The sequence below is a fragment of the Saccopteryx leptura genome, chromosome 3, assembly GCF_036850995.1.
Source record: "Saccopteryx leptura isolate mSacLep1 chromosome 3, mSacLep1_pri_phased_curated, whole genome shotgun sequence".
Classification (NCBI taxonomy): Eukaryota; Metazoa; Chordata; class Mammalia; order Chiroptera; family Emballonuridae; genus Saccopteryx; species Saccopteryx leptura.
Genome location: NC_089505.1, coordinates 50,621,704 through 50,633,957, shown reverse-complemented (window position 1 = coordinate 50,633,957; position 12,254 = coordinate 50,621,704). Strand labels below are relative to the sequence as shown.

General features: G+C 35.9%; 1 protein-coding gene across 2 annotated transcripts in view; it reads right to left on the bottom strand.

The window, feature by feature from the left end:
• TUBE1 (tubulin epsilon 1) overlaps positions 1 to 12,254 on the bottom strand; it is a 22,409-nt gene extending 10,155 nt beyond the window's left edge. The window contains exons 1-6 of one of the 2 annotated variants that reach the window (XM_066373435.1): positions 12,123 to 12,254; positions 11,949 to 12,022; positions 11,334 to 11,386; positions 7,092 to 7,149; positions 4,048 to 4,163; positions 2,584 to 2,705 (exon numbers count right to left, since the gene is read on the bottom strand). In XM_066373435.1, coding sequence (XP_066229532.1) covers positions 2,584 to 2,705; positions 4,048 to 4,163; positions 7,092 to 7,149; positions 11,334 to 11,386; positions 11,949 to 12,022; positions 12,123 to 12,147 — 448 coding nt within the window. In that variant the 5' untranslated portion in view covers positions 12,148 to 12,254. Of the gene's footprint in view, positions 1 to 2,583; positions 2,706 to 4,047; positions 4,164 to 7,091; positions 7,150 to 11,333; positions 11,387 to 11,948; positions 12,023 to 12,122 lie in introns of those variants that run through there. The other variant, XM_066373436.1, reaches the window with a different exon arrangement.

Here is a 12,254-nt window from a genome sequence, read left to right as displayed (position 1 = left end):
AACAGATATATGAAAAGATGCGCATCTCTACTAGCTATTCAGAAATGCAAATCAAAACTACAATGAGATACCGCCTTACACCTGTTAGATTAGCTATCATCAACAAGACAGGTAATAACAAGTGTTGGAGAAGCTGTAGAGAAAAAGGAACTCTCATTCACTGCTGGTGGGAATGTAAATTAGTACAACCATTCTAGAAGAAAGTATGGTGGTTCCTTAAAAAATTAAGAATAGAACTACCATATGACCCAGCAATCCCTCAACTGAATATCTACCCCCAAAACATAAAAACATTGGTAGGCAAAGACACATGCACCCCAAGTTCATTGCAGCATTATCACAGTGGCCAAGACATGGAAACAACTGAAGTGTCCCTCAATAGAGGGTTTAATAAAGATATAGTACATATATACAATGGAATACTAGTCAGTCATAAGAAATGATGAAATTGTGCCATTTATGACCACATGGATGGACCTTGAGAATATTATTCTGAGTAAAATAAGTAATCAGAAAAAGCTAAGAACTGTATGATTTCACAAATAGATGGGATATAAAACTGGGACTCATGGACATAGATACAAGTGAAGTAGTTACCAGCGGGATGAGGATGTGGGGGAGGGGAATGGAGGAGGTGGTTGGGGAAAAGTTGTAAAGACAAACAAATATAAGTGACAAAAAATGATTTGACTTTGGGTGATGGCTATACAACATAATCAACAGTTCAAATATTATAGAAATGTTTACCTGAAACCTGTGTACTCTTATTGATCAATGTCACCTTGTTAAAGTTAATTTTCTAAATAAAATTAAAAAATTAAAAAAATTGAATAAAAAATATAAAGCACTAAATAAAACAAAATTATTATCTATTTACACAATTGAATTCTATGAGACAGCTGATATTGAAAGACACTTGGGAAAAATATAAAGTGAAAAAATTACAGAATAACACATATTATACAATCTTGTTTATGTAAAAACACAGACACTTTTAATAGGCCTAGAAGATACCTGGAATGATGACATTGACAAACTTAATGGGGATTAAATGTGGGGAAAGAAGACCTTCATTTTTAATCTTCAGTATTAAATTGTTTTTGTCATTTTCAGTGGATTATGAATTATAATCTTCTGAGATTTTGAGTAATAGAGGGATTAAAAAGGCACCATAATGAACTATAAATCGAACTTAAAAAAAAAACTTACTCAAGCTTGCATGTTAATTATACTAGTACAAAGAAAATTTGTTTAATTATTATAATGGTCTTCTACAGGCCTGATTATGCAGCAATTATGACTGTAATTTTAAAATGCTATCACACTGAGTAATAGATATGTATAAAAAATCAATTGTATATAACCTGCTGAATATATATAAAATCTTAATCTCAGCTTGGAAGAATAAACATGGCAAATTTTTCTTTCAAAATCAGCTAATCCTATTATGAAATTTGCAGATTACAAACTGTTTCTATTTCATGGAACAGGGAAGCAAAATACTTCCCTTGCAAGGTACACGCTTCCCTGGGGCAAGAGAGTAATGCAGTTCATTTACTGTAGGGCAAGGTGATTTATTACCACGTGAGGAATGAGTTCAAGGAGCTGACTAAAGTGATTTCTTTTACCTATTTCTCTTATTGGATACACAAAGGTTTGCAGGTAGTTAGAGAAAGGATTCTGATTTTTTTTTCCAAGCGTCCCTATGAACACGCCAGATTACTTAGCTCTAGCTGGAATAGGCAAACTCTTAGGAGAAAGTCGGCATTCCCACAAAGCTCATGTATGCTGAAATTAGCTAGAAATTCTGTAAAAGAAACTGAAGGATTTCTTTTTTTTAAGAAAATGGTAGTAGTGACGCACTTTGATAAACATTTAAGATAAAAAGTTGTTATATACATTCATAAACACTTTTTAAAAACCTTTGAAATTTATTGATTTATGTTAGAGAGACAGAGAGAGGAAGGAGGAGAGATAGAGAGGCAGAGAGAGGAAAGCATTCATTTGTTGTTCCACTTAGTTGTGCATTCTTTGGTTGCTTCCCTTATGTGCCCTGACTGGGGGTTGAATCTGCAACCTTGTTGTTTTGAGATGCGCTGACTGAGCTAACCATCCAGGGCCAAACATACACATTCTTTTTTTTTTTTACAGAGACAGAGAGACACTCAGAGAGAAGGACAGACAGGGACAGACAGACAGGAACGGAGAGATGAGAAGCATCAATCATTAGTTTTTTGTTGCGCATTGCGACACCTTAGTTGTTCATTGACTGCTTTCTCATATATGCCTTGACCGTGGGCCTTCAGCAGACTGAGTAACCCCTTGCTCAAGCCAGTGACCTTAAGTCTAAGTGGGTGAGCTTTTGCTCAAGCCAGATGAGCCCGTGCTCAAGCTGGTGACCTCGGGGTCTCGAACCTGGGTCCTCTGCATCCTAGTCCAATGCTCTATCCACTGCACCACAGCCTGGTCAGGCAACATACACATTCTTAATAGTTAGCAAGCATAAGACTAAAAGCAAGACATGTCTGCAAATGAATTCCCCATTGTACTTTCACATTGTTATAGGCAAAAGAATAACTTTACCTCCTCCCATGGAATGTATCACAAAAAAACACTGCAAACAATCACAGTGCTCTGCCGCCTTTCTCACTTTCTCTAAAATCTGTTCTTGATAAAGACTGCCAAAAACATTGTGCCCCACAGCCCTGAAAAAAAGAATATAGATTAAAAAATTTCCCTGAATTTATTTCAAGATTTCATTTCTGATCTAAATTTAAAAAAGAAAAACTTGGAAGTATTTTTACTGTATTAAGTGAATCCTATTCATGTTTCATGTCACTAAATCATGTATCTCTAAGACACCAGGTAGAAAACTTAGCAAATATATATGTATATTCCTCAGACATACTGATAAGATAGCTCATTATCAATGGATATTAAACTATGCTTTCGTAAATTTTCCTTCATTTTTTTTGTAAGGTAAAATTAAAACAAAACAAGATTTTAGTTACAGTTTTTCTTATTTCCATTTAAAGAAACTCTAACTGCAGTCAATTTTACATATGAAAAAGCAGAATGTGGCCAACTAGAAAGAGAAAATTTTAAAGCATTTTGGTTTAAAATATGAGAAAAAGATATAACTAGATTAAATGGCACACAGTAGAAAACTGATATTCATGGAGACCTGCAAGCATTTTTATGTACATGCCAAATTTCCAAGTATCACTATGATGAACTAAAAAATAAGCACGATTTCCCCCCAACACGCAGTCAGGTGTAATCAAAAGTTACAGAGTAAGTTATTCAACAATTAGAGAAAAGCCAGTTGGGTAATCAGGTGAACTTACTTATTCAGTGATTGGTTCTCCCCAAATGACTCTCCCAGAACACAAGATTCAAATTCATGCTTTAGTAAAATTATACATCACCACACATTATAAACCTGAGGGACTGACTGCAAATAGTTAAAATAATAAAAAGTAGATTTGCAAATAGCAAGAAGCTACTTAATTAAAACAAAACAAATAAACAACCTCAAAGTAAAATTTCAAATGATCATAGCTGGAGCTTTTTTCTCATTAAGGAAAAGGGACCATTATAATTTAAGGGCCAAATAGAACCTCAAGCTGAGTTTGAATGCTGGGACACTGGTCTGGCTTGCATCTCTGTATCAATCCTATTAAATCTGACCAACTAGAGAACTTGCAAAAATCAAATACTAAAGAGAACAGTTTATACAAATACTTAAAACCGTTGTCACTATTTAGTATTATGCAAGAATCAATTTACAACAAGAAATTTAATAAATCAATTTTTCATGATTCATCTTTTTCTTAAAAAAGAAAAGAGAAAGAACTGGGATATAGGTGCCTTCCAAGTATTATGAAACACCATCATTTATAAAGGAAAAGATGGCGAGAAGGTCTAGAGTTAAGTAAAGCAAGTTATATTTTAATTTCATGTCAGCAGGACCTATTAGAATGAAAGAAAAACTGCTCATTTTTTTCAGATGACATTTCTGTTTTAATGTTCAGCATATTCTCTCACCAATTATTCCCTGAGCCAGAAATATCAGTGATGAGCTGCTTGTTATCAAACACATCTCTCAAAGGTCCCTGCAAAATTTCATTTACTACTCCTTCCTCCATGTCAATCAAAACAGCCTGCGAAAGAGAAATAAAATTGAATTATCATAATTTTCTTTAGAGTTAGTCACTCTGTAAATGAAAAAACTTATGAACTAAAAGTTACACTGTTCTTTTTATAATTCAAGTTTAATAAAATCTTTGACTATGTAGACTGATTTAAGAAAAAGTAATTTTACTCTGCTCAAAAGGTGCAATCCAATAAAAGATGAATTCTAAATTCTTACCCTATTCCAAATTACCAAGTGTAAAAAAAAACAAAACTGAGTAATCTTCTCAACTTATTTTCTATCTATTCTTTTATTCATGTGCCTATGTGACTATAAATTTCTTGAGACATCTCAGATATCTGGAAGGTAATATTAACCAGAGAATATTCTCAATGCAGGGTGCATTAACGCATTTACTCATTAGGAGCGACCATGCTGTTGTGAACCACAGCCAAAAACTGTCCAATTCAAGCCAGTAAATGTGCAAAGCCAAAACACTAGCTGTCAAAGAGCAAGTGCTTGGTTCATGGGCTTTTTTACTTCTTGTGATCACATAATGTTAAGCACTTACTACATATGTCACTATTCTAAGTGCTTACATGTACCACCCCATTTACACGTAATCCTCACAACCCTATGTATAGGTACTATTAGTATCCCTACTTTGAACACTGAGGAAATTGAGGCCTACAAAAGTGAAATGACTTGTTTATGATCACCCAGCTAGTAAGTAGTAGAACTGAGATTCAAACTTGGCTATCCTGGTGCAGAACAGACTCTTAACCATCTTATTGAAGGGAGACAGTCAAGTTTGATATTTATAGAGTACTGACTCCAATGGAGTTACAATTTGTGAATTCAATTATTTTATATAATTAATTATGCTATTGTAAGCTGGCAATTAAAGTGGTATTACATAGCATATTAGAAACATTTTAATTGTATAGTAGTGTATGACACAGTATTAGTATATTATAGCAGAATAAATTAGAAAGACAATAAACTTAGGTTTACAAATGTGCTCCTTCACATACAAAAATAAATATACATACACTCTACATAGACAAGACTATATAGGGTTATTTGCTGGTAATTTTAGGGATTTTTATGCAATTTTTACCATATACTGGCCCTGTTCCAAAATAGATTTATTGAAATAATTTGTGGAAGATTAAAACATTGTTTTTGATCTAAAGAAAAATCATTTAGTTACTGTCTCCAAAACCGTGACTCAGATTAAAAATAGTTAAGCCATACCCTCTATTACCTTACAATCTGGCAAAAAACCAAACTAACATTCAAGCACCTCCTAAAGTCAGTTATGATAGCATTCTCACTGTCACAGTCACTTAGTATTAAAACCCTGACAGAGTATATAACTCTAACAATCTTTCCTTAGTCACATCAGGCCTTTTGATTTGGCAATTAATTACAACTAGAGAAATTATTCTGGGTTCCTCACTTAGCCATCTGAGGTCTGGTGTGATAATTGTTTTAGGATTTGATGTCTATTATATATTTTCTTCCAGAGCCACCTGGTGATAGCTTTCTGGTCTTTGAAATTTTCCTTAATATAGGATTTACAAAATTCTAAGTAATTGCCTGTTAACTTCAGATACTAGACAGAGTAAAGGGACTCAACCACTGAAGTTATCTTATGAAGCCTACACTCTTCAGTGATCATAGCCATATACTATCAAGACTCCTAAAGAGGCCTGACCAGGCGGTGGCGCAGTAATAGAGCGCTGGACTGGGATGCCGAGGACCCAGGTTCGAGACCCCGAGGTTGCCAGTTTGAGCATAGGCTCATCTGGTTTGAGCAAAGCCCACCAACTTGGACCCAAGGTTGCTGGCTCGAGCAAGGGGTTAGTTACCCGGTCTGCTGAAGGCCCGTGGTCAGGGCACATATGAGAGAGTAATCAATGAACAACTAAGGTGTTGCAACGAAAAACTGATGATTGATGCTTCTCATCTCTCCGTTCCTGTCTATCCCTCTCTCTGACTCTGTCTCTGTTAAAAAAAAAAAAGACTCCTAAGGAGAAGTTAGAGTGCTTTCTAGGACAAATCAAAGGCTACAGAAACACACTGATTTACTTTTCCAACGTTTCCTCTATTTTGCCTACTAATAGGATGGTGGGAAAGAGCTCAAATTGGAAGTGGTCTAGGAAATGCCAGCATTTCTTTTTTCTATGTGTGAGATTCGGATTGTGATGTCAGCACTCTCTATGGCAGAGTATACCAAGTGTTAATCAATTATTCTAACAGCTGATAAGCATATGGTCTTGGCCATAAATTTTGTTTCCAAGGATATCAAGTCACAGATAGATAGTTCCCAGGTACCACACTACTGCTCTTCACTTTCAGCCAGTACTCCAGGTCTGATCCCATCATCTCATCACTTCCATAGTATCCAAACCGCCTTTCTTTTACGTTAAAGCCAAAGGTTACTGATCAATAACTGGAAAAAGCAGTTTGTTGTAGACAAACAATCACAGAAGGGAAGTGTTGTTGAAATGGGATTAAGGCTAATATGGGCTACTGACCCAAATTCTTTTTTTGTTCAGGTCTTAGGTGGTTATGGTATTTATTTACTACAATGTGGCTAAACCCATGCTTTGTAAAAGGAGCAAATAAATCTTCCATTATATTCAAATAAAAAATTAACTTGCATTAGTATATATTTCAGGCTTAGAGTTAAGAAAGATCCTATCATTTATCTAGACATGTATTTTTCCTGAAACATTTAGGAAAAAATGGTAACTATGCAGTGTTTTACTTAAACACAAAATATAGTTTCAGGCAGATACAAATGTCTACTTAATTACGTCTATACTAGAAGTGGCTTAGTAAAGACTTTTTAATTTGAGAAATTTAAATTATTTTGTCATGATAGTTACAGAAGTATAGTTATTTTAAAAACACTTGAGATGTAAGAATCCGAGTGTGTATATCTTACTCGTGCTTTTAAAGAACAAATTTTCCCCTTGGAAATACTGCCACCATCACCAACCACTCTGAAAAATAAAAAAACAAGAAAAAAATCATAAGATCTTCCATGGCTGTTAGTGCTCTCAGCAATTAAGTTAACTTCGATTTCTATGGTAAAGCTACTTAGAGACCATTGAGACAGACACAAAAAATAACAAAGGAGCCATCATTCCTAATCTTCTCCCTTGCCTACCTCCCATCAGGATAAAAAGTGAGGTACTTAATCCCCTGGCTTTCTTTAGTACTGGCCATGTAATCAAGTTCTGGCTAATGAGATAAGAGAGAGGTTTTTGGGAAACCTGATAAAAAGGATCAGATGCAGTTGATACCAATTCTTCTCTGTTTTCCTACATTGAACATGAATAGGGATGTGATTCCTAGATTGGAGGCTGTCATTTCATAGTTATTAAGTAATAAACATGAAAACAAAAAGTCAACACACTAAGATTAATCAAACAATAAATAATATCTTGGTCTTTAAGGCACCTCTCCAAACCTAGAGCATCCAATTTATTGATTTATCTTGTACCTGAGATAACTGAATACCTTTATTGCACAAGCCACCATTAATAAGGTTTCCTGTTATAGGTAAACATATCAACTAATGTACTAGTTATATACCACTGACCATCTAAGGACATACCTAGAATTTCATGCTGATAATAGTTACCAAAGTAAATAATCTAGGACCAAAGACAGTGTACGAGTCAATATAGTTTATGAGTCAGAATATATATGAAGGGAGGCAGAATGAAGCATAAAATGCTGTAGGTCAAGGGTTGGTAAACTATAGTTCTGGTCAAATCTGAACAGCTGCTTGTTTTCTTAAAATACTGGGCCTGGCTGTTGGTGGTGCAGTGGATAGAGCATCAATCTGGGACGCTGAGATACCAGGTTTGAAACCCCAAGGTTGCCAGCTTGACCATGGGCTCATCCGGCTTGAGTGCAGGGTCGCCAGCTTGAGCGTGGGACTGACACAATCCTATGGTCACTGGCTTAAAGCCCAAGGTTGTTGGCTTAAGCAAGGGGTCACTGGCTCAGCTGTAATCCCTTCTCCCACTCTGGGTCAAGGCATGTATGAGAAGCAATCAGTGAACAACTAAACTGCCACAACTACAAATTGATGCTTTCCATCTTTCTTCCTTCCTGTTTCTCTCTTGCTAAAAAAATAAAATAAAAATTATTGGAACACCGTCACGTTCATTTGTTTATGTATTACCTGCATCCATGCTTTAATAGAGTTGAGTATATGTGATACAGATCTTATGGTCTGCAAAACCTAAAATATTTACCATCTGGTTCTTTACAGGAAAGGTTTGCCAATCCCTGGTATAGGTCAATTCCCGTCATACTGTTAAAAAGGTATGATCATTTCCTCAGATACAGAAGTGTACACAAAGAAGCGGTCTTGTTTTCAAACTATTTTTTTTGTACTAACTTATAGACGAGGTGCTACATGTGTTGATAGTACAAAGAAAGAGCAAGATGCCAAACCCCTTCTCCCCAAACCTGATTCTGGAGACTCTGTATGCTCTTAGCTAAATTATAAAGCAGAGTAGATGGCAGTGTAGTTGTATGAAGTCACCTCGTTAAGAGGGAACAGCTCCAAGGCCGAGTCTCAACTATGTACCACATTTCCTCATGTATCAGACACTTTTTTTTTTAATTTAAATTTGAAGTCTTAAAATTTGGTACATCTTATACAGTGGTTGTAGATTTACTTGCATTTCCCACTTTTTTGCGCTTGTTTTTGCACTCTTTGTTGAAAACAGTGATTCATCATCATACACAGATGAGGACAAGCTAATGCATGGGAGTTTTGACAGTGATGAGGAGTTGAATGAATTTTATGATGAATAAAATAAAACTTGAGTTCAATAACTTTATGTAATACTTTTTTCTTCTTCAAATTTTTGGCCCCCAAATTAAGGTGCCTCTTATACAGGGGATAAGAATATGCATCTTCATTTCTTATACATGGGGAAATACAGGAATACTCAATGAAAGAAATGGTCATTAAGAATTGAGGACATGGGAGTAAGTATTTAGTTAGAAGCACCTTTAAAGGAAGCATTAGAAAGGCAAATTTGGGTCTTTTAATAGCATGTACGGGAGAGGATGTTCTAGTTCACAAACAAGAGGGAATCTAATACAGTGGCACCTTGACACACGAGTTTAATTCGTTTCATGGCCAAGCTCGTGGCTCAATTTGCTCGTATGTCAAATCGAATTTCCCCATTTATATTAATGGGCATGCAATTACTCCATTCTGGCCCCCCAAAACCACACATTTTTTGTTTTGTATGCTTTTAAATAAGAAAATGTACTTTATAAATAACAAATACATACACACACACACACACACACAAGAGAGAATGTAAATAAATAAACTGGTTTTTGAAGTGTATTTACCTCCAAGGTCAGGCGAAGATGCTGGCGGAGGGGGAGGAGACTGGCAGAGGAGGTTTTCATTTTGTGCACTATTGCTTAACATGACTTACTCTCTACACACTTAATGCTACATTTAATTGCAAAATTTAACTTACACACTACGTATGATACGTAACTTTATCGCTAAACTTAATTACTATGTTTGTACTTTTCTTAAACATCATCAATATGTAACTTTATTGCTAAACTTAATTGCTATCTTTGTACTTTGCTTAATCATCATTTTCTTCACTGACTTTTGGCTTTTTCCGCCACACTTTCCTCGCTTTCACTTAGAGGCCCTTTCAACAAAAAACCTTTCCATGGAAGTTTGTTTCTTTCTCTCTTTCACAAAGTTTAGCAGGTCATGTAATGGAAGGTTGTGGAAGCTCGTGATTCAAATATCCACTCTTGACTTAAAGCAAAAAATCCCGCGAGTGACTGCTCGTGATTTAAAGTGCTCATGTGTCAAGGTACCACTGTAGCTTCACATAATAAAGATAAATGACACCAGCCATTAGGGTAATACACTGAACTTCTCTTGGTCCAGCTCCATGGTTACCAATCAACCTTCTATTACCTAATTTTTCAGGTAGATTTCCTACAGAAGAGAATGTGCTTTTGAAGGGAATTGTGTATCTAGTCTTCTTGAGTTATAGTATCCACTGTCAATTAAAACTAATTGAGTTTCTGCTTTTCGGTTGGTGCATCTGCCTGCACTAGACAGCACTGGATTAATTCTCAAGGTGTTAACAAGGTTTCTGAATTTGCAAATCTAAGGTTCTGACTCTAGAATTCATCAAAAAGTGAAAACTAATTAGCCTTCCTCAGGAGATAACTGCCTCAAATACCCAACCAAATAATTCAAATTAGAACTGAAATTTTTATTGAATTAGAATAAAACTGCATATTTTGGTCTTTAAGTATTTTTTAATTCAAGCTCACCACAGTTTAGCTTTAAGTGGTTTTAAAACACATGAATTTAATGATTTAACATTAAAAGCTTATGAACAAACCTTGAATGTCAAATTACTTTCATATAAAAGATATATAATTACATATACTCTTTATTAAATAAACAAAGATAATCTGTCAATTGTTTTTCTCCCTTTCTGTACATCTATTTGTACAGCAAATATTCCTGACCACAAATAACAACAGAAATGTAAACAATATATTTTTCTTTCAAAAGTTACCTATTATTAACAGATACCCTAAGAGCAATTTTGAGCATTCCTTTAAGTGAAACTTTATTTTTAGGTCCAGTTAAAAGAAGACATATTAAAGGTTCTTTCTGTTGGTTAGTATGTCTTAAAAGAAAACCTGTTGTCCTGCTCTGAAGAATGATATCAGAATATTAGTGACATAAGACTAATGAGAAATTCTCTTTAATGAGAAAAGCAAACAAAAAAGTCCAACATCTTGATAGTTATCAACTGTTTTTATTGTCCTTTGAAGAATTCTCCTCCAATCTATTCACATGAAAAGTAATCATCACGCTATGTCATTGATTTTCACCCTCTTCATCTCATGGCATGTAAACTAATCACAAAAATTTTACAGCACACTAAAAGACTATTATTTGCCAATCTGACAAAAAATAGGTATAATTTTGATCCTTTTACACAGACAGCTATTGTTGCATTGGCTGTTGTCATTTTTTAAATTTGACTTTTAGGGAAAAAGGGTCAGTGCCTCTCACTAAAGTCAGGTACTGCATATTTTAAAAATCTATGCAGCACACCAGCACTTTTTGTGACAGACTTTAATCCCACCTTACCTGGTATCCACATTTCTAAAGAAGCTGCTTATTGCCTCATCATAAATTCCTTTCTAAAAAAAAAAAAAAAAAGAAAATATTTACAGCATTTGATTAACTTTTGCCTCTTTCCCAAATGAAGTTCTTCAAATTAATAATCCCACAATATTGTAAGGGCTGGTATGTGGCGATGATGAGTAAAAACAAATGATCATAAAATGTGGAGACTGATTCTTCCAATCTAGGTAAGAATAGATTCCCTGAGATCTATGAATTAAGTTCAGGGAAGGTGCCGAAGTCCCCATAGAGCTGTATAGAATCAAGTGAGAGCTTTCTCTGACTTCATGGTGATCATTTTAAAAGCCGACTGGTTAAATTAAGAAATACTACACGTTTCCTATTTTACGAAGTACTTTCACATATACTATCTCATTGGTGTTCACAAGAATCCTGAGAAAGATGAGACCCTGAGAATTACATGAAACTTAAGATCAAGGTCTCTGCCAATATACGTTTAAAGACCGGTTTGCTCTTTCCTGGTAAGACCCCATACAACGTGTGTCGGTCAAACAGAAGCTCTTATCTGTTGAAGGCGTCGGTGCCAGGCGAGGGGGCCTCTGGGAGCCGGACCGGTACCTGGTTGACCGCTGCATGCTCCCTAAGCGCCAACTCCCAAAAGCAGCAGCCGATCTGGTTTCCGCACTGTCCGACTGTGATCGGGGAGAGGAAGGAAAGAGAACAGATATTAGGCGGCTAACAGGCCGCTGGGCTCTGCGCCGACTGGGTCCTCTCCCTCCCGGTGCAGCTTACCCTGCAAGACCACCGACTGGGCCATATTGCAGTGTGGCTGGCCTGGGGGCCTAAAAAGCCCGCTCCGTCCTTTGTATTTCTGCGGCCCGCCCACGGCACTAGCCCAGGGGGCGGGGCCGCCGTAAGTCACGC